This window comes from Panthera pardus, unplaced genomic scaffold (assembly GCF_024362965.1).
Source record: "Panthera pardus isolate Hobbes unplaced genomic scaffold, ASM2436296v1 HiC_scaffold_22, whole genome shotgun sequence".
Classification (NCBI taxonomy): Eukaryota; Metazoa; Chordata; class Mammalia; order Carnivora; family Felidae; genus Panthera; species Panthera pardus.
The window spans coordinates 54,648,728-54,675,384 of record NW_026526788.1 but is presented as its reverse complement, the minus strand read 5'-3'; the positions used below and the strand labels follow the sequence as shown (position 1 = coordinate 54,675,384).

General features: G+C 37.8%; 1 protein-coding gene across 6 annotated transcripts in view; it reads right to left on the bottom strand.

Annotated features, from left to right (window-relative positions):
• The window catches only part of CC2D2B (coiled-coil and C2 domain containing 2B), a 93,703-nt gene that overhangs the window by 9,666 nt on the left and 57,380 nt on the right, over nt 1–26,657 (bottom strand). For 5 of the 6 annotated variants that reach the window (XM_019445211.2, XM_019445213.2, XM_019445215.2 and 2 more), the window contains 11 exons: nt 26,124–26,294; nt 24,795–24,891; nt 23,859–23,968; nt 18,635–18,728; nt 13,132–13,230; nt 10,382–10,564; nt 10,019–10,216; nt 7,702–7,791; nt 4,767–4,880; nt 2,510–2,644; nt 2,009–2,131 (listed from right to left, as the gene is read on the bottom strand). In XM_019445211.2, coding sequence (XP_019300756.2) covers nt 2,009–2,131; nt 2,510–2,644; nt 4,767–4,880; nt 7,702–7,791; nt 10,019–10,216; nt 10,382–10,564; nt 13,132–13,230; nt 18,635–18,728; nt 23,859–23,968; nt 24,795–24,891; nt 26,124–26,294 — 1,414 coding nt within the window. The remainder of the gene's footprint in view (nt 1–2,008; nt 2,132–2,509; nt 2,645–4,766; nt 4,881–7,701; nt 7,792–10,018; nt 10,217–10,381; nt 10,565–13,131; nt 13,231–18,634; nt 18,729–23,858; nt 23,969–24,794; nt 24,892–26,123; nt 26,295–26,657) is intronic. The other variant, XM_019445214.2, reaches the window with a different exon arrangement.

The following is a 26,657-nucleotide window of genomic DNA, read 5'->3' as shown; positions in this document are numbered from 1 at the left end:
TGCTTGCATCACACGGAGAATGTTTAGAAGGATGCACAAGCAACTACTAACAGTGTTTATTTCTTAGAGAGTGGGAAAGAGATGTTGAAAGGGAGAGACATTCTTTGTACAGTTTGGTACTGTATGATCCCCTCTCTGTAACTTCCATGCATTCCTTCTGATTTTGTGAAATGGCTCAAATATATAGATGAGCATAGAGAACAAGGTAATGAAAATCCACCCATCATACCTACCACTTAGCTACATCTCACTTTTGCATTCTTGCATATTTGTTTTAGATTTTTTAAAAAGAAGTAAAACATTACAGACTTGAAGTACTTTGTATGTTGCTCCCCTGACCTCATTCCTTTTTTTCCTCTCTCCAAAGGTCACCTTTAACCTAAATTTGGTATGTATCATTTCTAGGAATGCTTTTACACCATCAATACGTGTCTATATATACATAAACAGCACACCATTTTCAAACTTCATATAAGTGATTTTGTACTATGCGTGTCATTTCATATATTTTTCATTTTGCTTGACATTACTTTGTTTTATATTCATTCCTGTTGACACGCATAGCTCTAGATCAATGACTCTCAACCTCAGTTGCACATTGGAATCACCCGGGGAGCTTTCAATAACATGGGTGTGTATGTCCCACCCTCAGCGACTCTGATGTAATGGATGTACAGTCAAGTTGAGAACTAGTGTAAGTTGGTTCATACTTTTTTCTCTTCTGTTATGTAGAAGAAATCATACTATGAGTACTTCATAACTCATGTATTCTTTTTCTGGTTGATGAATTCTTTTCTCATTTTTTTTTCCTATTTCAAGCAATTCTATAAAGAACACTGTTGTACTCAGCTGTCTTCCTGTGCATGCTCCTCTAGGATATATGCTGAGAAGATGAACTGGTGGGTCAAAGGTTGAGCATCTTCAGCTTTATCAGATCTCGTCACACTGCTTTCCAGAGCACTTACAGCAATTTACCTTCCCACCACTTCTCCTCTTTGCCAGCACTTGGTATGATCACACTTAAATTTTTTTTTTTTTTTGCCAATCTTAACCATGTAAAGAGGTGCTTCGTTGTTTTAAATTGTATTTTCCTGATTGTGAGTGAGATTGAGCATTCAAGTTTCTGCTTCTATGAATTGTTTTCTGCCTATTTTTCTACTATATTTTCCACTATCTTCTTTTAACTTTCACTTCCTCTCGGCTCATAGCTCTTAGTTTATGGATTTTGTAATTGCCTGCACCTTGCCATGCCGGGGGCCTTGATCCAGAAACAGCCACTGAAGTGGAATTTGGGGTCCTTCACAAAGGGACGTCACGTGCACCACAGATCCATTGGCTGAGCCACCTGGTAATTCTGTCGTTCTTGACCTCAGGTCTGTGCTTCCACCCCTGCCTCGGTTCTCCTGGCACTGGGTCTGCAGCTTTTCTTCTCCATCTTCTTTTGAGAGTAGTGACGCAGGGGGACCCATCCCAATCCCTAGCTTCGAAAAGTGAGGCTGGCCCGGTTCCCTGGATTTCATGAACCATTTTCAGACCTTGTTGCCGTCCTTCATTCAGCCCTACTCATTGCTAGTATTTCTGTCCTGTTTCTGCTCCATGAGATCATTGTCATGGTTTGGAGCTCAGGTAAACCTTTTCTTTTTTAATCTTTATATTTTATCATTACCATGGATGTGGAGCAGAGGGCTAGGTCAAGGTAAACTTACGACAGCATCTTGACATTATATTTTCAGTTTTAGAATAAACATTTACATTTTTTCACTTTAAAATCTACATTCACTTTGAAGATGATGCCTTCTTTTCAATTCTTCTTTTCTGCAAGTAGAGGAGTATGATAGGAGTAGCCCAAACTCAGGCTGGATGGCAGAGAAAACTAGATTTTATTAGCATTGCCAAATCATTCAGTCTGCAATCAGCTATATAAACATAACGAGAGCTGGCACAACTGGTAAAGATTAGAACCGATGGTAACTTTCATACAGACACACCTGAGAAGAATTTAGTTTACCTGTATGCTTTGTGCGTTTGTCCCTTGGAAATCTTTTGGAAGCAACTGTTTCCAGAAACTTTCTTTTGAATAGTCAAAATGTACAGCCATTGGTGTATTATTTTGTTGAATATTAAACCAGACCTATTAAAACATTAACATAAAATCGGTATAGGCACATGGGAGCACAAAGCCCCTACTGGTTAGGATGGAGAAAAAATTTACAGCCCTACTACCCAGCGAAGGTAGAAGCCCAGGGAGGTTCTGAGGTAGGAGGTAGAGATTCCAAGGGCATATGAACATTAGATTGATCACTGGTTCTCAACCTTGGAGGCACTACAGAAGCACCTGGGGAACTTTAGGGATTGAAGAATCCCTGGCTCCATGACCCAGGGATTCTACTTGAACATCTGTATTTTCTTCAGAGTCCACATGGTTCTAATGTAGAGCCGGAGTAGAGGAGAACTGCCTGACTCTTGAGGATATTAACTCCAAATAAGACTTCTTTCCCCAGATACTTACATTTCCGTCATCAAACAAACAGTCCACACTTTGTAAGGGACAAAATGGGTCAAACTGCTTATGACATTGCGCAGTTAATGGATTCCAAAGCAAATATTCATCAGTTTCTTGAGTTAATACATAAGCTACTTGCCCCTGTGTGAGGAAAAAGATGGTTAACGTCATTTTTGGCAGGTGGTTGATTCAACTCATTTTTGTATGTGGAAATTGTAATGTAAGTATATGATATCTTTCAGTTCTACAAGTCTTTTTGGGGGGAGTCTTCAAAGACTTTTTGAAAAGGAAAAAAGCTAAAGCTCTAGAACTCCTCAGGCCCAGGCTAGCATGAGGATTCAAAGGAGAGAACTTTTGAGCTGGTGCTGCCATGTGCAGCCCTGTAAGGTTTACCCTCACAGCAATGAAACATGTTGCTCTAGAAAAATCAGTATGTTTTGACAATTTCCCAACAGCTAGCACTGAAGTGTTTTTTTCTTAATTTTTCTTAACATGTTTATTCATTTTTTGAGAGACAGAGACAGAGTGCGAGCGGGGGAGGGGCAGAGAGAGAGAGGGAGACAGAATCTGAAGCGGGCTCTGAGCTGTCAGCACAGAGCCCGATGCGGGGCTTGAACCCACGAACCACGAGATCATGACCAGAGCTGAAGGATGCTTACCCAACTGAGCCACCCAAGGCGCCCCTGAAGTGTTTTAAGGTAGGGACACTTTGGTCTAATGCACACAAAAGCACTATATAGACCAGCCCTGCTTTGAGTGGAATATACTCGGGGACTGAAGTTAGGAAATGGACACTTGCCGAAGGCTCTGAAAAAGCCAAGTGAAGTTAAAAGGTCATTAAGTTAATTTTGAGCATAAGATCTGGCATTGGAGGCTAGAGAGAAAGTATACAGGGGACCATCTGAAGAATAAAAGTAGTCATTATGTTATTATTCTGTTCTTAACATACCTTTTTAAGTGCAAAGTTTTATTAGCAAAGAATAACAATTTCAGGTAATAATAAAGACTATTGAACACTTAATGGGAATATGTGTACCAGGCACCATGCTCAGCATTCACACTAAATTTTTCACTTGCATTCACTCCAAATTCTTTGAGGCAGGGGTGATCATTATGCTCATCTTTCAGATAGAGTCAGAGGTTGAAGGGCTTGTGTAGTGTCACCATACATGGCATTCATTAGTCCTATTTATGGGGAAGATAACTGAGGTTCAGAAAAGTAAGTAAACAAGGCTGAGACTATACAGTTAGTAAGTGGCATTGCTGGGTTTTCAACCGCTCTTTGACCCCCAAACACATATTCTTAACACTGTGTCTGGTCTCTCCAAAGCTCTTGTTCTTTATCACTGTGCTCGGCTTCTTTTCAGGAAGGGGGAGGCTTCGCCTCAACCACCGAGCTGAGGTGAAACACACAGCCGAAGTACCTACCACCCATGGTGTTGACTCGCAGGCATAAATGCAAATATTTGTTGAAATACTGTTGACTCTTTACTGCCATCTAGTGGCACTTAAACCTACACAGGGGGATCGTGGGGGAAATTAACCACGAGCTTTTAGCCTGCTAAAAGAAATAATAAGCCATGCCAAGGAAACATAGAGAAATAAGTGATCACAACACAAAGCCTAAAACGAGACTGGAAATCTTGACCCTCATCAAGATATTCGTGGTAGAAATAGAAACAGTCCAAAGGAAGATAGTGTTCTGGAGGTATGAATGCAGGAGTATATAATTAAGGTGTAAAAATGTCAGTAGGTAAATTCAAATTGCAGGCCCACTTCTTGTATGACTAAAAAGCGAGAAGTGATGAATAAGGAGAAGTATTTCTTAAGGATCTTTAAATATAGTGTTAGAAAATTATACAGATGATAGTGGTGGTGATGGTTAATAACTCCTACAACCATCACTATAACTGTTAGACCACCACCACCACCACCACCAAGTGGTGACTATTGAGTTTTCACCATGGACCACGGTGCTATTCTCAGTGCCCCACAGTCACTATGTAATTTAACATTTTAGTAACCCCATGAAGTAGCACTATCAGCAGTACAGTTTTACAAAGAAAAGAAAGGAAAGCCTTTCTTTACACTGTGGTCATTTGGATGAACCGACATTATCCTCTTAACTAAATCATTGGTTGCCCATGAAATTCCCCAATTAGCTTGTGAAAAGAAGGAAAATTGGGATTGAGGTCTTTTAAACTTACAGCTGAAAGGTGATTAGTTTTGTTTACACTATGTAAATATTAACACCAGCACTTACTTCCAACATTGAAGTCCCCAGGACGACTAAAGCTTTCTTTCCAAAATACAGAAAGAAATTACAGAGCAGTATGGCATGCTCTTCCTTATTCCCAATAGCCAAACTGATGCAGCGCTAAGGTAAAAGAAAAGCAACAAGGCCAGAAGAAAATGGAAGAGAAAGATAAGCAATGCAAGCATCCAACAGACTTGGGGCCCCTCTCCTCCCTCCAGCTTCAAACACACATATTTTTGCCAGGTCGCTGGGATGACTGACCGCAAAGCTGCAAGGTCTGGTACCTTCTGCCTTTGAAAACACTGGCGAGAACACTAGCTTGGAATATAGGGGTCACTCTACTGTGGGGCAATTAATGTGGATACTGTGCAAGTGACCAAACAGTTTATCATCCAATCTAGAACGTTTCTGTTAAGGACAAATATTAAACTGCCCTGGGCAAACAGGGACATATGGACTGATATTCTAAGAAAACCTCATGTGATAGGAAATCCCATAGAGTTTTTAGGGGAAAGGATCTTTTGGTCAATGGAGCTATACACTGTCATGTACCAATAGAGTGCTCTCAAGTCACAGAGAGGAAGAGATTGGAGTTGAAGCCCAGTCAGGGAGATGACTGAAACATCTTCAACTGAAAAAGCTGGACAGTTGGGGCTGGGTGTAGCCAAATATAGGGTGCCTAGTAAAACAGTTGTTGCAAGAGAGTAAAAGTACGACAGAGGTGGCAGACTGGTGGTCTATGACCTAGTTCTACTCTAAAGGTGTGTTTTTTGTTTGGCCCTGGAATGTTTTTTAAAATTGGGAGAGCTCATATAAAACCCTGCATTTCTGGCTTCCCTTGAAAAAATCAGAAGATCTAACAACATAAACGGGCCCAAATGTTCATACAGCAAGTCTGTTGTTGTTGAATAGCAGCGGCAACATTTAGACAGGACGTGTGCCTTCCAGTTCAGTACAGTCCTCTGTAAAGGGCTGTAGTGGCCAGGGAGGTGGGGGATGTGGGACCTCAGGAAGTGACTATTTACCATTCTGTATGAAAGCATTTCAGTGTTTTAATAACTGATATGGTCACATCTGTTCACACTGGCAGATCATGGTGGTAAGGGATGGAGTTTAGGGAGGATGGTAACATGACTCCTCTGAAAGAAAAGTGTGAACAGAAGAGTGAAGGGCAGAATAGGAGTGGTCTTCATTGTCAGGCCAAGGAGGTTGCCCGGCCTGGATTTCATAAGAGGAGGAGAGAACAGATGAGAACAGGTAACTAACATATGGAGTTCCAGATGCCTGCATATATGTTATCCTTTCAAAACCCCTGTATAACACAGATGAGGAAGTCGAGGTCCAAGGAAGCTAAATGATCTATCTTAGGTCCCAAAGCTCTTAAGTGGTTGAAGTGGGATTTGAACCAAGGTTTGTTTTTCTCCACAGACTGTGTGTTAGGAAGGAGAAAATAACACTTGTCCTGTGACAGTCTAATAGTCATATATCATGGGCATCCCATGGCCAAAGAGTTCATGTCAGTGGGAAGACATTAGCCAAGAGGAATCCCATACTTGTAATAACCTCTCGGTTATGGGTATTGTTTGGATTGGTGGTTGGGGGTGGGGAGGGACTCGAGAGTACTAGTATTTGCCTGAATGGTTATTTTTATGGTTATTTTTTAGCTATTTTAGAGGCTCTTTCAATGTTCTGCAGGATTATAATACCCATGAACACATTTTGATTAGATGAGAGAGTCTCAGAAGAGTCTACAGTTAATGACCTCTTTGAGTTCTACTAGATTTGAATTACTGAATCACTGGAACCACATGCTTGTGTCTCCCTTGTTCTCACTTACCAAAAGACAGTGACCTACTAAGTTAGCCCTGTGCCCCCTAAATCCATTTCAGCTCAACTCTAACTTCTAAAACATTCTAGATAAGTACCAGGACCATTGGCTCCAGATGGAAAATGTCCCTCTCTAAGGCTCCTATCATACTAGTAATTTTCAATCAAAAATATTTGTTGAATGCTTGCTGACTTTACATAAAAATAAATAATAATCAAGTCTACCTATTCATTCAAAGAGATTAAACTTGGGATGTATATGTGCAGAGTGTGGGTGTAGCGTCAATATATAAGCAACTAAATATAAGAGCACTGAAAAAAGTGCTCTACTTAGGGTTGCCAGATTTGTGGAAAACAGGATGACCAATTAAATCTGCACTTAGTATAAACAAATTTTTAGTATAAATATGTCTCAAATATTGTATGGGGCCTCTATTCTGTTTGGCGACCAGTTTAAAGAGAATTTTAATCCAAGTGCTGAGGAAAGAGCATTGCTATGCATGCTCTTCATTGAGATGTGGGGAGATTGGGGAAAGCTTCTGAGAAGGGGCGGTCTTTGCCCTAGACTCAGTGTCTGTCCAGCTCCATAGTGACAAGCCAAGTTCTGTCTGGAGGATGTCATAATATTGTATTCCTGGAATTTCCATTGGATGAAAATATTCATGAGCTACCACTTATAACGTTGAATAGATTCTTCCTCTTGAGAATTATTTCTTTTTTGTTTAATTTTTTTTTAACATTTATTTATTTTTGAGACAGAGAGAGATAGAGCATGAACGGGGGAGGGGCAGGGAGAGAGAGAGACACAGAATCGGAAGCAGGCTCCAGGCTCTGAGTCATCAGCCCAGAGCCTGACTCGGGGCTTGAACTCACGGACTGCGAGATCGTGACCTAAGCTGAAGTCGGACGCTCAACCGGCTGAGCCACCCAGGCGCCCCATCTTGAGAATTATTTCTATGGATTATGATAGAGCTGCCCATGACGTATTAAATTATCAAATGATGTCAAATTTCACAAAACAAAGTATTACATATGTGCATACTATTTTTAAAAATCTATTTAAGAGAAAAGTAAGAAATACTATATATTTGAATTATAAAACATAATCTGTTACCTCTGATGTCATCCATATATCAAAACCATCATTTTCATCCAGAACATCAGGCACAACAGGAATCAAAGATACAAAGCGAGCAATGAGGTCCTAGAATAATATTAACTAACATTTATTAAGTGCATACTATGTGCTCATCACCGGGCATAGTATTTTACATGCATGACCATCACATTTAGTGTATCCCATAAGCCCATGAAGTACATACTATTATTATTTTTGTTTTACAGAAGAGGAAAAAAATCATAGCATGCTAGGATAACTTGCCCAGGGTCACACGGCTAACACAGTGCATGGAATCTCTGGGAACAAGCCCAAGTTAGCCTGACTCCAGAGGATGCCCATTAACCATTACACTTCACTGTAATAAGTTCTAGAAAATTTAAACATTATATATGTTACCTATATACTTTAAATTACAACTGTTAAAATTTTTTTAAAAATATATTAAAGAATAGCAAAAGCTGATTTGTTTTTAGGTTCCAAATCTATTAGAATTATTTTTATTAATACAAGCTTGTTACAAGTTATTGGAGCAGGAAAATGTTGGTACAGCTTGCTTTCTCAAACAACAGAAGTTATACTGTGGATTGTTCCCCCTACAGGGCTAGAGACAAGGACTCGGACTAAAATAGGAAAGTAGAAAGGGATACAGATAAATAATGAGTAACACAGAAAGTTTACTGACATTTTCATTGATTTATAATAGCCATCATTTATGCACCAATGACCTCCTACATTGGTCATGTTTTTGACTTCATGATTCATAGTCCTTCATAAGCAAAGTTGCTAGGAGTTATATTTAAAAACAAAACAAAACAAAACAAAACAAAACAAAACAAAACAAAAAAGGATTGGGGCACCTGGGAGGCTCAGTTGGTTGAGCATCTGACTCTTGACTTCAGCTCAGGTCATGATCCCAGGGTCATGGGATCAAGCTCCACGTTGGGCTCCACACTAAGCACGGAGCCTGCTTAAGATTCTCTTTCTCTCTCTCTCTTTCTCTCACTCCCTGACCCTTTCCCCTGCTCTCTTTCTCTCTCACTCTCTCTAAAATAAAAAACAAACAAACAAAAGACCTGCGAAGATGGTTTTTGATATAAATCTAGAGCATTATTATCTCTTTGGACTTTGGGTGTCAGAAAACATAGGCAGAAAGAAACTCATGATGGAAAGGCAGAGCATAGCAAAAAGCAACCTAAGTTAGGATATTTTATTTCACCCTAAAGTGCAGCTAAGGGAGCTTTATAGTGGAAAAATAATACAAATATTCTGAGGTGAGCCAACTGACTCAATCAAACCTGAATAAACAAAAGGTGTAAGTGATTTTTTTGTGGATGCCTTTTAAGCAAGGCTTATTTTTTTTTTGCCTCAAAGAGGAGACTTATAGCTCTGATTTCATATTTTCCTTTCTCAAAGTGGTAGGAGTTTTTGAGTCCATAGTGAATAAATCTTCATTTTATATGAACTTCAATTTTGAGTATGTTTCTCTTGTCAGCTGGTAAATAGATATGCATAAAGGAAAAGTCACATAGGATGGGGTAGGAGGTGTTATGATGGCAGTTTACAGAGAAAAATATAACATAGTTTCTTCATTCCCACATAACAATGAGAAGCAACCCTTTGAGAAGCCATTTGTAGGACACAACTCCTTTAGAAACATAACTTTAAAAAAAATGTTTATTGATTTATTTTGAGAGAGAGAGAGAGAGAGAGCGAGCGAGCATGAGCGGGGAAGGAGCAGAAAGAGAGAGAATCCCAAGCCCTGAGGCGGACCTTGAACTCACAAAACTGTGAGCTCCTCTGATCTGGGCTGAAACCAAGAGTTGGGTGCTCAACCGACTGAGCCACCCAGGCGCCCCCAGACACATAACTTAATTTTGCCTGAAGTCAAAGGAATTTTTCTGTGTCATTTTCCAAAGTTTGGTAGAAACACTACAAAGCTAGTGTGGTCACATGAACTGGTGTAGCAACAGTGACTCTCTAGTCCAAGGGGGTAGAAATGAAGGAGATCAGGAAGAAATATTTTCTCCCATCTGGGGCTCAAGAGGACATACTGTAACACAGATGGTTTCTCTCTCAGGAAACTGTTTTTGAAAACAAAACAATTTTAGTAAGAAAGTTATGCTCAAAGTTAATATAAAAAATAAACAAATTAAAATAAATATAGAGTAACAAAATGTTCTAAAATTTACTATGGTGATGGTTGCACAACTTTGTGAATACACTAAAAACCACTGAACTGTATACCTTAGATGGGTGAATGATATGTAATGTGAATTATATACCAATAAAGCTACTAAAATACATATCTTACAAGTGTTGCATTAGAATCATGAAGAAATATATCCAGGAGTTGCTGAGGTGGGTTTAATGCCTTGATATATCTTGTTACTAAGATCTGTATCCCTTCACCATTAAAGACAGTAGCTGTGACTCTTCGGTTGGGAAACATCGCCTGACAACTTTTTTTAAAAATCTGTGCTCTCTTGAAAACATCTGTTTGATCTGAAAACTAGAATCAAGTTCAAAATATTTCAATATTATTCCATATTGTTCCCACAGGAAAATACCAAGAACCAATGTTCATTTCTATCCACTTTGAAATTATTACTAGCTTTTAAAACAAGTTTATACTTCTTTAATAGTACCTATAAAAACAATTCAGTGCAAAACCTACCTTGTCTAGTTCTGGATTACAGGTGACATATGATATTTGAGGTTCAATGGTAGCAAAAATATTTAAGAAGGTAGATTCTTTAAAATTCTGCCCATTATAATCTTCTCTAGGAGACGCATGAGTCTTACTCCAAGTATACCCAAGCAAAACTGGCGGAGTATTTACCTGAAATGTTCCGCTAATCTGAAAGAATATATCAATATAATAGATTCTTCATGACAAACATACACATCAGTCAAATACAGTACAGCTTGTCCCAGTCTTCTCCCGAGGAGGAAACAGACTTGCATGGGTACGCACATGCGGGTTCTACCAGTATGTACCTGCACAAGGATGATCAGGTTCTCCATGGTGATCTATTCACACACACCCTCCACACCCTGGGTCCCTGTCTAACATGCACTATGTGGACAGGGCAGATGTAGAAAAGGGATGAAGCAAGGATGCAAGTTGCCCTAACAGAGTGATAGAAGTTCTTAGAAGATCTAATTCAGGCTCAGAGAAGATGCTAAAAGACCATGTTACACTGGGTACATTTTATATTGAGTCTAGAAAGAGAAGAAAACATGCAGCAGCAGGAAAGACAACCCACAGGTCCACAGGAGGAGGAATCTTGGGTGTGTGTGTGTGTGTGTGTGTGTGTGTGTGGGTGTGTGCGCATGTGCAGAGGTAGGAGCTGATTTACAATAATAATAACTAATAGTAATAGCTAATAGTTACTGAACACTTACTATATGCAAGGCACTATGCTAAGTGCTTGATGTAGATCATATCAGTCAATGAAGTAAATACTCCTCTAATCTCCCACTTTGCAGATAAGGAGACTGAGGCTTACAGAATTTGAGTAATTCGTGCAAACTCACACAGCTAATGAGGTCTGCCCACTTTTGAAGCCCACATTCTTAACTACCTCTCTATCCTGGCGTCCAGCCTGAGACTGAGAGATACTCGGAGATTTACAGATGTAGGAAGCCCTGTACCCCAACAACTTAAATCTCTATTGCTCTTTCTTTGCAGTCCTGATACTTGCGACATGCTCCCTCGTGATAACATATTATGCAGGCATTTCTACTCTCTTCCCTAATGTCTATTCTCTTCTCCTTTCTCACCAACAGTTTCTTTCTTTTTTTTTTTTTAATAATTTTTTTTTAACATTTATTTATTTTTGAGACAGAGAGAGACAGAGCATGAACAGGGGAGGGTCAGAGAGAGGGAGACACAGAATCTGAAACAGGCTCCAGGCTCTGAGCTGTCAGCACAGAGCCCGACGCGGGGCTGGAACTCACGGACCGCGATATCATGACCTGAGCCGAAGTCGGCCGCTTAACCGACTGAGCCACCCAGGTGCCCCTCACCAACAGTTTCAACTGGCAATATGACAGGCACATAGTGGCCAAGTCACATAAATGTAAGAAGGCTGCCAGGGTTTTCTGAGAAAGCGCACTGCTCCTTCTTGCTTCACCCAGCTCTCATCTGCAACATGAATACGAGGCTGGAGGAGCACTGAATAATTTGCAATTATGAGGACGACAGCCACATGATATGTAACGTGATATTCTTGAGCTGCTGCACTGTCATCTAGATTTCTTTTTAGGTGAGATAAATAGACCCCTTATATCACTCATTGTTAGGTTTTCTGTGGCAAATGGCTGAATGCAATTCTAATAATACACACATAGTTCCTTCTGAGTCAAATACCCTCTTTTGTTTGACAACCATCTTTAAGGACTTGATTCAAAAGTTATCTCTTTGGTAAATACTTTTCTGACCTTTCCTTCTCCTTCTCATACCCTTCTTGTTCACCCCTGGCCCCTGTGAATACCCCCACTTCTCCAAACCAGTAAGAGTAAGGTACTCCCTACTGTATGTTCTCATAGTATCTGTCTTGTGCCCCTATCAAAGCACTATAGCATTAGTTTTCTTCTATAGACGGCGAGCTCCTTGAGGTACAAAATTCATTTCTGAAACTTCTATGGATGGCATAGCTCTATAACTAACTAACAAAGCCCCAAAGAGTCTAGGCTGGGTTTTTTCTATTTTTCTGGTCACGTAGGCATATTTGTGCTACACAACTCAACAGGAGAGCCCTGCGGGGATATCACAGAGACAGGTGCTAATCATCAGTCTCACCATTATCAATAAGCAATGCTGAGGAGCTGAAACTCCTAGAACCCATAGTCACAAAGCAACACCATGAATCATTTATCATTAATCAAAGAACATTTGTGAATCTGATCCTAAAAAACTATTATATGCAAGTGTTAATGTTGTTTCAAGACCTAAGGCTAGCTGTGTTATTTTTTTGTTTGTTTATTTATTTATTTTGAGAGAGAAAGCACGTGTGTGCATATGAGCAGGGGAGGGGCAGAGAGAGAGGGAGGGAATCCCAAGCAGGCTCCATGCTGTCAGCCCAGAGCCCGACGTGGGACTTGATCCCATGATCCATGAATCATGACCTGAGTGGAAATCAAGAGTCAGACGCTTAACTGACTGAGCCACCCAGGCACCCCTAGATGTATTATTCTTTATCATCAAACACTCTAAACATATAAGAAATAAATTTGTGGGTGTCTCCTTTTCTAGAGACAGCTAGAATATTTAAATACTCCAACACCCTAGGGGCACTCAAAAACAGGGTTGCTTTGACCTACCAACCTGGTAATCACAGAATCTAATTCAAAGATAACAGTAAGTTTCTACTAGCCAAGGTAAAAACTTAGAATAGTTAGCAAATACTCATTTTCTATTACCTCAGATTGTTGCAGAAGAGCAGAGAAAGGGAAGACAATGGACCCGAGCCAATTCTTTCTTATATGCGAATAACTACTGCAGCTCTTGCAATAGGGATCCTGTTAATAGAGATAATTTTTGTTACTTACTTTAATCACATGGTGAATAATTTCACAAACTTTCACATAAGTATAAAAAATCATTTTTTCTTCTTAAAAAGAAACCAGAGTAAACAGAAAGAATATTTTTCTTTCTTTTTAATTTCTTTAAAAGACACTTGGCTATTTAAAGCAAAATAATGACCCACTGTGGAGTTTATGGCCTATGTACAGCTATTTACATTATTGTAGTAGATATGCTCAGTGCAGCAAACTTTGAAAATACACTAAAGAATATAGAGAAAAGAATAAAAATTACTTTAACTCAACCCCCAAGACATCACAACCACTAACAACATTTTAAGATGTTAAATTGTAGTGAAAATATGTTGAAATAATGAGGACACATTCAGAGGAGAATAGCATAGATTGTAGATCAGGGAGAAAAGCAGACTTAGAGTAGAAGTTTGATGGTTGATAGAACATGATCAAAAACAAGCAGGTTTTGCTGACATGACTAAGTTAATTTAAGTGCATGGTGCCAATTAGGAAAAGGTGACCCCCCAAGGCTACCTCAACTTAAGCCCTTAAGACCATGCAATTCAGTTTTCTCTGATTTACTTAGTAGTCTTCTGAGCCCAGTTCAGTTTTTTTTCTTCCTCCCTCCCTCCCTCTCTCTCTTCCTTCTTTCCTTCCTTCCTCCCTTTCCTTTTTTCTTTCTTTTGTTTATTAGCCCCATTCAGTTTCTAAGAAAGGTTTCTATATTGAGAAGTGATTGCACTGATAGACCAACTCTGACTGCTTGGAATGTTATATTTCTTACGCTAATTGAGAGATTGTTTATTTTTCCCAAGGTCCTGATCAGCTTTATCATGGGAATTTTAGATTTGCAAGACTGGTAAGATTGGTTTGATTTCCCTTTTTTTCTATCCTCACTTTGGCCTTGGATAGAGCCCACCTTACACTTCTAGGAACTTATCATTAAAGAAGTTAAACAGGCCATCCTGTTAAAGTAAAAAAGAGACCATCCATCTGTGTGCAAAGAGAAATTAATCATTTTGGTCTGTTTAGAATATTATGATTGATTCTAGGCATGCTTAAGCCCCATCATGGTGCAAATTGGGAAAAGGAAATTGTGATAGTTAATTTTACATGCGACCTTGACTGAACTAAGGGATGCCCACATATGTAAAACACTTTCTCTGGGTGTGTCTGTGAGGGTGTTACTGAAGAGATTTGCACTTGAATCAACAGACTCAGTAAAAATCAGCCCTCACCAATGTGGGCAGAAATCATCCAAACCTCTGAGGACCTGAATAGAACAAAAAGGTGGAGGAAGGGCAAATTCTCTCTTTCTTTTTGAATTGGGACATCCATCTTCTCCTGCTCTCAGACATTGGAGTTCCGGGTTCTCAAGGGTTTCAGACTCTGGAACTTACACCAGCAGTCTCTCAGTCCTCAGGCCTTTGCACTCAAACTGAATTATAGCACTTGCTTTTCTGGCTCTCCAGCTTGCAGATGGCATACTGTGGCATATCTCAGCTTCCATAATCCCATGAGCCAAAAATAAATCTCCTATATCTATATCTATCTCATATATATGATATATCTATATCTATATATCATGTATATCTCTATCTATCTATCCTATTGATTCTGTTTCTCTGGAGAATACTGACTAATACAAAGAAAATTAAAGGGGGAGAGGGGACATATACCATATATGTGGGATTGGAAAGATCAGTATTATAAAGGTGTCAATTCTAATTAAATTGATCTATGTATTCAATCCATCCTAATAAAAATACTAACAGGTTTTGTCTTGTTTTTGGAAAGCAATAAACTGATTCTAATATTTATATGGAAATACAAAGGGCTAAGAATAGCCAAAGCAACCTTGAGGAAGAAAAACAAAGCTGAAAAACTTAGATTTCTGGATATCGAAATTTATGACAAAGCTTTAGTAATTAAGACAGTGTGGTATCAATGCAAGGATACATATTAGACTAATAGAACAGAACAGAGTCCAGAAATAAACCCACATTTATACAGTCACCAGATTCATAACAAAGGGTGACTTTGTAATGCAGTGGGGGAAGGGATGATCTTTTCCATAAATGGTGCTGGGTCAACTGAATATACTCATGGGGAAAAAAATAATCCTGAACCTCTACCTCACAGACACATAAAAATCAATTCTGGTTGGATTTTAAATCTAAATGTGAAAGGTAAAACGATTAAACTTTTAGAAGCAAAAACATGATAATATCTTCATGATCTAAAGTGGGCAATATTTCTTAAAGAGGACCAAAAAAGTACCACTGCATTGCAGTACATTAAATCAAGATTTTCTGTTCATCAAAAGACACATTAAAAAAGTAAAAAAGTAAAAAAGCCAGTGTGGGAAAAATACTTGTAAAATGTATATCTGGCAAAGCACTCATATCCAGATTGTACACAGAACTGTTAAAAATCAATGAAAAAAAAATGGGCAAAATACTTGAACACACCTTTCACAAAAGAGGATATCAAAATGGCAAATAAACATAGAAAAAAGTGCTCAATTTCATGAGTTATCATGAAAATGAGACTTAAAACTGTAAGGTGATATGGCTGCTTTCATCAGTGTGTCTGAAATGAAAAAATCAGACAATGCTAGGTAATGACAAGGATACGATCAACCAGAACTCTCATAAACTGGTGGTGGGAAGTGTGAATTGACACAACCATTCTGAAAATGGCTTGGCCTTAAACAACTAGAGCTGGGCATATGCACAGTCCGAGAGATAGCAACTTTACTCTTAACTATATATCCAACAGAAATGCAGATGTCCCCAAGACATGTACAATTATATTTATATCAGTGTTAAATATAAGAGCCAACAACTAGAAAGAAACAAATTATCTATCAATAGTAGAATGCATAAAATAGTTAAGGTACATTCCTACAACAATATACCATACAGCAATGAGAATCAATGAGCATCATTACAGATGACTTCCACAAACACAGTGTAGAGAGAAATAAATTACTCACAGATGGATGCATAATGGATGATTTCAATCATACAAGATTCGAAAATAAGCGATACCTAATCTATACTGTTAGAAGCTAAGATAGTTACTCATGGGGAGGAAGGAATTTGGATAGAGCACAAAAGAGGCTTCTAGGACGATACTAGCAATATTTGGTTTCATGATCTGAAGCGCTGACATTTTTTACTTTCTTAGCCTTTTGTCTCCACTATTTATTTCCCGTTGGATAGAAAGCAAAATGTTTGCCAGAATAAGCTTGTCAATACAAATTTAATTAAGAAATCCTAGGTTGAGTCTCTTGCCTCTGAATAATTCAAACTTACCTGAAGTGGTTTGTAAACTCTAGGAAAAGCATGTAATTAAAATTAAACCTCAAAAATAAAAAGTTCTAAAGAGTTATGTTTTTCAAAAATCATAGTTCTGATTATTAAAAATTACAAAAGCACTTTGACTACAATAAAATTAGAATTTGAAATCAAAAGTTACACTAGTCATTTGAAAATATATAAAAACATACTATTAAATAACTAGTAGTTCAAGAGAAAATAATACTACATAGAAAATAACAAAAAATAAAAATAACCTAATATGAAAGACGTGGTCTAAGATATTCTAGAGATAAATTCATGGTCTTAAAATATTTCCATTCCTATGAGAGAGAGATTGGTTCCAAATTCGTCTCAGAAAGAGCCCAGTTCTTTCATCCCCAGTGCTAAAAATAGGCCACATTTCTATGAGACTTCCAAGTCCTCAGCTTCCTGCTAACAAGTTAACTAATGAAGGGGGAACCCACAGGAAGTAAGAAATAGTTGATAGCAGGAAGAAAAAATACACAAGGACAAGAGGAAAACTGAAGCATGGGAAGAAACTGTTTTCTAAAGAACAGTGATTGATGATACACCAACACCTTCTTTCAGCGGGGTAGTCATCCTGGGGCTCAGCCTAGGTGGGGTCTTTTATGAGAAAAAGGAATGTTTTGGCCTGTAGTTACCTTGTAACCCAGTGCATGAGAGGAAGGCAAGAACATAGGCCAGGCCCTTTCCTTTCCTAAATAGCAGGCTCATGTTGTCACATATGTCCTGATACTTAAAGCATATGGATTTCATTCAATAACAACACAAAGCACTTACAAGAATTTAACTATGAATCAAATATTATTCAATTCCGGTCAAACCAGATAATTCACTTCTGAGAGAGAAAGTCTGTTAGGCATTTTTTGGGTTTCCCAAGTTCCACCCATTATCAGTTTATTTTTTTATTTTTATTTTTATTTTTTTGAGGGAGAGAGAGAGAATGAGCATGTGTGCACATGTGTGGGGGAGGGGCAGAAGGCGAGGGAAAGAGAGAATCTTAAGCAGGCTTCACACCCAACATGGAACCCTACTCGGGGCTTGATCTCCCAACCATGAGATCAAGACCTGAGCTGAAATCAAGAGTCAGACACTAAACTGACTGAGCCACCCAAGCTCTCCTATTTTTTCTTTCATTATCAGTTTAATCAGAAAACCACTCAGTTTAACTCCTTGGAGAACAGCCATCACCAAATTACTGTTCAATATTTTACCTTTTATGAAGCATTTATGAAGAATTGATAGAAACTATTTTAATAAGAATGTGTGTCCCATCTCCTGGAAAACTGAATTGGAACACAATGACATTATGTTTCTTAGTTCTTATAGAAGACTCATTCCTAAACCATACTTGAAGGTCTAGTTCAACTTCTCTCCCTCTGAGCCCCAGTCCCTAGATAGAATTAATTGCTCCTTCAACAGCACGGCCATAGAATTTGATGAGCATTTATAATAAAGCGTTTAATCAGAGTCCCAAGAGAGGAGGTATAATGGATATGCATCTTTATACTTCTGGTGCCAAGTTTAGTAGGAAGGAAGCTAATATTTATTTGAGAGATTACACTAAGCATTGTTAGGAGCTTTTGCATATCTACGATGAAGACATTCAGTAATTTAAAAAATCTGATTGACTAGAACTGGGTTTTAGTCCTGTGAATAATTTGGTGTCTTTTGCCGAAGTGGTATGTTTTCTTTGATCAGGCAGTGAGAAATACAGAATGCATTTTCATTTCGTTTCAATTTTCTTGGCTCCCAGAAAGCTCACATTTAAATGTAATGTTAAATTGCAGAAACCTACTTCTCCCGAAATCTTGGTATATTTACCCCCTCCACCTCCTCTATGTGGTTTATGATCTCTGATATTTTTTAACTGACTTGTCACATGTCTGATTTTATTTCAAGTTGCCCCAAGTTCTTTTTAGAAAATGTTGGAAAAAGACATTGCATCTAAAAGCAAATTTACAAAGATGTTACTAGGGTTTATTCAGTCTGACCTTAAAATTAGTTCACCATTGATTGTTATAATTATTCTAAATTACCTGTTTTTCAATAATCATTTCATCAAAAATGTTGATATATATATTATCTTTTATTTTAGATAAGCTTGAGAAGCTATAATCATGTCCTGGTGAGCTGTAAATAAAAAAAAAAACATATATAAATTGCTTAACTTGTTTTATAAGAGCATTATTCATAAAGAACCATGTAATTACCTGTGTTCTTTTCTTTTACAAAGTGTAGGCTAAGAAAAAGCTATGTGTTTTGCAGATGACTGTTATCTTCCTTTAAGCCAGTATGTGCTTTGTAATTTATCCGGTACCTCTCTTGAGGTAATTTGCATTAAAAGTGTTTCAATGTCAAGCAGGAAAACTTTTACTACAGCAATCCATTGCAAACAAATTATCCAAAGTATGGTGCATTAAGATTGTCCAAATATCTTAAATTCTGCTGTCTTCTGCTAGTTCCCACATACAGTTAAACTGCTCTTTTGCTGTCAGCTAAAAAATACGACTGCTTAACCATAAAGCTTTTTTTCTTTCCTGCATTTATTTTCTCCAACTAGAAACTGGGACAGAGGAATGCATTTGCAAGCTGTCTGTTGATGGTTTACTTGACTAGATACATTTCTGGAGGTAGTGAAAGGAGAGTGTGGTATACCACAAGCAATGAACTTTCTTCACTCTTAGCTCCAGCTTGTGCATGCAATCTTGACCATGATCAAACTTCTAACAGCTCAGAGAAGTTAAATAACTTGCTTGAGAAAATACCACTAGCAAATGACAGAGCTCCTACCTGAACTCATTTCACTATACCAACTGCCACTGATAATATTATTGAAGCTTGTTGCTAAGGAAGCAACTATTTCAAAGGATCTCTGACAGTTTCTGTACCTTTCTGAGACCTACAGTCAGTGACAATTGAAAAATGTAAGTTGAAATTACAGAACAGTTTGAAGTTTCCTTATATTTTTAAGTGATAAGCTGACTTCCCTACCCTACTCCTCCAGAGTTCCTTTTCATGTTGCAAAGGCTTATGACAGGACAGAGGAGGCCATGAATACTTACAGAACTACACTAGTTGGAGAAATGATAACTGTCATCCTCAAACATTTTTGAGTGTGTCAACTTAGCATGTTCCTTCAATCACTCAAGTCCGGCATTGTCCTGCATTTTGTATTCTACTCAAAACTTACTCAAATTTCACAATTTCTCCTCCACAGTAGAGCTCACAAGGCTAATAACTATCTACTATTTATTTATTATTACTATCTATCCCATTTGCATGTGGTCTTTATTCACTAAAATGTCCTGTGGAGAAGGGAACAGAGCTCTGGTATGTCATGGAACGAAAAGTGGGTAACTGAATGGTTGTGCCTTAGCTGAACCCTCTGATCTACTTGGTTGTTCTCTAAATGTGTTCCTGGCTTATCTCGCTGCTGTAACTGCAAATACTCTACAGCCTTCTTCTCTTCAGTTCACTTGTAAGTTTATCTTACAATTTTGTGTTCTCCTAAATCCTTTTATTTAATACAGTGACACCATCAAAGAACCATGCCAATAGTCAGGAACCACATGATCTGTAGAACTTGAGGGAGATGAACAAGATTGGCAGGAGAAGGGGGAAAGGGCACCAGGACAAGAGAAAGGAGTTTGATAATGGATGTAGTTGCCAGTTCTCTATATTACTTTCACCCCAGTGAGAGCTAAAGATACATAGGAAGTGACAACTGAAAATTGCTTATTGAGTTTAGAGAACAATTTTAAATTCTATGTTTCAAATTTGTCTTGATCAATGTACCTTATTTCCAATAACAAAACCTATTTACATAGATTTAGCATCAAACATAAATCTTGAGAAAGACGAACAAACCTGAAGGCATCCAACATCCTGATTTCAAAATACATTACAAACTACAGTAATCAAAATATTATGGTACTGGCATTGAGACAGACATACAGACCAATGGTACAGAATGGAGAGCCCAGATATAAATCCCCGCATCTATATTGGGTCAACCGATCTTTGACAAGGATGTCAAGAATACACAACGTGGAAAGAATAGTCTCTTCAACAAATGGTATCAATAAAACTATCAACATGCAAAAATAGTCAAATTGGACCCTTGTTTTACACCACACACAAAAATCAATTCAAAATGGATTAAAGACTTAAAATTAAAGACTTAAAACTGTAAAGCTCCTAGAAGAAAACACAAGAGAAAAGCTTCATGGCATACGTTGTGGCAATGATTTCATTTCATAGATATGATGCCAAAGCACGGGCAATAAAAACAAAAATAATCAAGGGGAAATATATCAAAATGTAAATCTTCATCACAGCAAAGGAAACAATCATCGAAGTGAAAAGGCAATGTATGGCATGAGAGAAAATATTTATAAACCTTATGTATTATAAAGGGTTAATCTCCAAAACATATGAGGGACTCATACAACTCAATAATAAATTAATAATCCAATTTTAAAATATGCTGAAACTTGAGTAGACATTTTCCAAAGAAGATCTACAATGACCAACAAATATATGAAAAAGTGCTCAGGGCGCCTGGCTGGCTCGGTCACTAGAGCATGCACTCTTTGCCTCGGGGTTATAAATTCAAGCCCCAAGCTGGGTGTAGAGGTTACTTAAAAAATAAAATAAAATAAAATCTTTAAAAAAAAAGCTCAATAATTGTTAACCAATAATAAAATGCTCACTAATAATCAGGGAAATGCAAATCAAAACAGCAATGAGATACCACCTCACACCTGGACAAATTTTTTGGCTTTGTTTTTAACAAAAAAGGAAAGATGACAAGTGTTAGTAAAGATGTGGAAAGCTGGAATCCTTGCACGCTGCCAGTAGGAACGCAAAACAATGCAGCTGCTACGGAAAACAGTATGGAGGTTCTTCAAAAAAATTAAAAACAGATTTGCCATCTGATCTAGCAATCCCATTTCTGGGCATCTATCCAAAAGAACTGAATCAGGATCTCAAAGAGATGTTAGCACTCTTATGTTTATTGTAGCGCAGACAATAGTCAAGATACGAAAATATCCTAAATGTCTGTTGACAGATGGATGGATAAAGCTAATGTGCTACACACACAATGAAATAAATACTATTCACCCTTAAAAAATAAGGAAATTCTGCAATATGCGACAACATGGATGAACCTTGAGGACCTTATGCTAACTAAAATAAACCAATAAACCAGTCACCAAAAGACAAGTACTGAATAATTCCACTTATATGAGACATCTAAAACAGTCAACTTCAAAAAATCAAAGAGTGGAATGTTAGTTGCCAGGGCCTGGGAGAGGCAAATGGGGAGTTACTAATCAATAGGCATCAAGTTTCAGTTAAGCAAGACGAGTAAGTTCTAAAGATCTGCTGTGCAACATTGTACCTACAGTCAACAGTAATATACTGCACACTTTAAAGGTTAACGGGGTAGGATTCATGTGAAGTGTTATTTCTACATTAAAAAAAAAAATTGGTAGACCTTGAGTAAAGCAAATTACCTTCTGTAGTGCTGACTCACGTGATTGTGGGGTATGCAAGTCCAAAATCTGCAGGGTAGACCAGCAGGCTGGAGGCCCAGGGAAGAGTTGCAGTTTGAGTCTCCCTAGGGGGAGGTAAGTCTTTTTCCTGTTAAGCCTTCAACTGATTGGATAAGGCCTACCCATAGGTTAATGCAATGACATTCTGGAAAAGGGAAAAAGCTATGGAGGCAGTAAAAATGTCAGTGGTTGCTAGAGGTCCCAGGGGAAGGATGAAGGGATGAATAGATGAAACAGAGAATATTTTTAGGGCAGTAACACAATGCTGTATGATATTATAGTGGTGGGTTCATGTCCTTATACATTTGCCAAAACCCATAAAATGCACAACATGAGAGTGAACTCTCAAGTAATGGTTGATAATGATGTGTCAACATTGGTTCATGGAGTGTAACAAACATACCACACTGATGCTGAGGGAAGCTGTATGTGTGTGTATTGTGGGAAGGGTGTATATGAGAACTCTCTGCACTTTCTACTCAAGTTTACTGTGAGCCTAAAACTGCTCTAAAAAGTAGTCTATTGATTTTTTTTAAATGGGGAAAAAACTCAATCTCATTAGAGAACAGGGAATGTAATTTAAACCATGATGATAATATCATTTTAGATCTATCATATTGGAAAACATAATTTTAAAAGTACAAAATATTATTGAAGATACGACACACAATAGAACTTTTGTATATCGCTATTGGGAGTGTATATTGGTACAGTCACTAGAAAACAGTTTGGTATTATCTAGTAAAGCTGAAGCTGAATTCAACTATAACCTAGCAATTCTACTCCTGGACATATATCCTAGAGCAGAGGTTCTCAAAGTATCTCCTCACTAAGTAGCATCAGTAACACCTGGGAACTTGTTGGAAATGGAATCATCAAGACCTACCCAGACCTACTGAATTAGAAACTATGAAGGTGGGGCCTAGCAATGGTTTAAGAAGCCATACAGGTGATTCTAAGGCACAAAAACGTTTGAGCACTACTGTCTTAAAAAGAAACTCTTGCACGTGTGCTCCAGAAGACAAGTACAAGAATGTTCAGAGCAACATTACTTGCGATAGAAAAAGCCTAAAACAAGAAAAATGTGTATCACCAGGAAAAAGTAGAAAAAATTATGGCATTTTAGTCCAGTAGGATACTATCTAGAAATGAAAATAAAAGAAGGAAGGAAAGAAAAGAGGAAGAGGGGAGAAGAGGTAGCAAAGAAAGAAAGAAAATAGAAGGGAGGAAGGAGGGGAGAGGAAAGCTATGAGTATGAACACAGATGAATCTCTCAAAATAACTGAGACCGAATAAACAAGATTGCAAAAGACGATTCAATTTATATAAATATCCACAAGTAAATAATACATAGTTAGGGATAAATATTAATGATATAAAATCATAAAGAGAGGGAATGTTAACACAGATTAGTGGTTGTTACCTCCAGGGGGAAGGAGAGGGAATACGATGAGGTCCTGGCCTTCAAAGGTAATGGTCATATTCTATTTAAGCTGGATGGCCAATACATGGGTATTCCTACTATCATTTTTCCTCAGAACTTACATTTGCATATATATTCATGCCTATCTAAGAAATATTTCATAATTTAAAAGCTTAAAAAAGAAATCATATCTCAATCATTATTTTTGATAAAAGGCGTAAGAAAACAATTTTGTTATTGCTCGTTTTTAGAAGCTGAAAGAAATAGATTCCAACCTACATAAAATCTACTTTAATTTCTTCGTTCCAGCATGGATGAGATCCACTTGCAGTACTGGTTCGGTATACAGTGTGTTGAAAGGAAACTTCCACAAAAGGGTATATAGTACCCTGAAACACATAATAAACACTGACTAGATTTTTGAAATATTTTATAAAGCTGGTAAAAGGGAGAAGGCTAGGACACTTGGTTACTGACTGACAACTGGATGGCTTACTTTTTCCAGGTTTTCAAACAGCCAGTAGTGGTTCATTCATTTAATAAATATTTATTGGTCCTATTCAATATCAGGTACTTTTCTAGGATCAAAAGATAAATGGAACTTACCTTCAAGGATTGTATAGCCTGTCAGGGGAAGTTAAACAGGTAAACAAATAAAATTGCAATGAAATGTGAGAAATAAAAGAAATATATTCAAGGTAGAATAGTTAGGAAGGCCAATGATTAATTTTCTGGGGTAAGGAAAAGGAGAGCTTCACAGAGAAAACATGTTTGAGCTCTGAAATGTTAAGTAGGAAGTTTCATGTGGCCAATAACATGGAGCTGTGTGGAGGCCATTCCAGGTAAAGGAAAGGGCAAGGGACCTTTTAGAAGTAGAGATATGATATATGATATGATATGATATGATATGATATGATATGATACTGTCATGGGGTGGAGAGTGATGTGGCTGATTTTAGGTAAGGGCCAGATCATCACAGATTTTTGTAGGTATTCTAAAGGAGCTTGTACCTTATTCTGTAGGCCCTGAGAGCAGGGGAGCATGGAATGAATTGGTTAGGATTACATTTTATAAAGAGCACCTTCATTGCGTTATATAGAAAGTCAACTGGAAGCTCAAGACGCTAGAGATGGAGAGGCCAGATAGCAGCCAGTCACAATTCAGGGCAAACATAATCAAAATTGGACTTTATAGAAGCGTTATTAAATACTTACCTCATTTAAGATCTCATCTGAAGATACTGATTTGACTGTTTCCTTATGTCTGAGGTGAGATACGGATGATATCAAATAAGTGGGCAGATCCAAGGCTCTTCAGGAAAAACGAGTTAGAGGTAAACACTTTAAGTAATTTTAACATTAGTGTTGGTGGGAATCAGTAGCGTTTTGGCTATGTTCATGGAGATAAAGAATTCAGTTACCCTGGATCTGAAAATTTGCTTTGTATCTTCTTATCATAGGTGGTTAGAGCTAAACATTTGATAATCACTATTCTGGAAGACTGGCTCCTAAGTGCGGAACTATGTATTGGATCCAGTTTGTGATAAGTTTTCACTGGACTTTGCAAAGGAGAAAAATAAGGTAAGCAATACATGGAGATTATATCCTTCCTGTTTTAGGTATTATAATATTCTGTCTTTTACAAATTGATGATTACAGAAAATGGTGGTGATTTTATGATGTCCTTATTTCATAAAAGGTAGCCTTTGAAATGTGCATTTGTTTTGAGAACATCAGTTCTATTAGATAAATAAGGATGTAGTTTATAAAACATAGGAAAAACTTTTGAGAGGTTTTATAAATTAGGTTTTATAGATAATCTATAGATTAGTACCTAGTAAGCAAAACATTTTTTCACATGTAGAAATCATGGGATGTGGTTAACATAAGACAAAAAGAGCACATAGGTGTTAAACATAGGAAGGGATACTTAATATTCCTGAGATACCTGGGTTCTAAATATCCGTAATATACGATTCGTACATGAGACTAAATATATAAGACACTCAATATTCAGGATACACTAAATATACATGAGCATTTAATATTCATGATGCCTTAATTTGGCCACTAAATGGCAATGTCTATTCTGGCCCCACATATCCTTGGCTCAAGAAACATAAATAAAACACAGAGAGTGCCTGCAGAAGAGTTGGGTAAGATCTGATTTTTGCAGAGGTCAACCAAAATGACAAGTCCCAGACAGAGCCCACTTTCAATACTAAGAGGGGCCAGTGGCAGAGAACAGTGCACTTGGCAAGAGCAGCATCACAAGTTTCCACAACAGGAAATAGGGACAAAGGTATTTATTTGATATGTCACCCCAAAATACACATGCTGAAGTTACTTTGTGCATCTCAAACTTCTGAAAACTCTTAAGACATGGCAATGACAGTATGACTATCCAAATGAAGACTTCAGCTTTCATTCCATTTCTGTATATGGAGCATTAAAAAAGTGCAGAGTTTTACACGTAGGACAGTTTGGAAATTATATTTAAGACAGAGCTTTTGCAACTGTAAAAACTGGTGCACACTGTCTTACCTATTAACTGTTGTGTTTCTGGTAGGAATATTGTAAGCCCGCAGTATTCTAACAAGAATCTTAATATCTCCATCACAGATAGTCTGTGCGGCCACCTTTCTCCTTTCTTTCCTCTGAGGCTTTAACTTTCTTTGTTGTTCAACAAGCTTACAAACTGCGTATGTCAACTGGCTAAAGAGTAAAAAAGTGATCATCCGCATATACACAAGATTACTTTGTTTTAAAAGACATCAATTTTTAAAGTTAACTATTGTAAATAAGGCCATTATTCTGAACCTATATGATCTCCATTGTGGAGCGGATACAGAGTTGTCTTAAACCGAAGGAAAGAAGCTTTTTTGGAGCATAGAAGAGATGCTATGCTCACTGTCATGTTATGAGAAAATGTGATTGCTCCATGCCCTTTGGGTACATGGTCCAAGAAAAGACAAGGAGAGGTAATTCCACGAAACATGATGTTCTTTCAGAATATTATTCATTTTTCAGGAATTGCCTTCTTGAAAGTGGTTAGACACTAAACTTTTCCGCATGGCT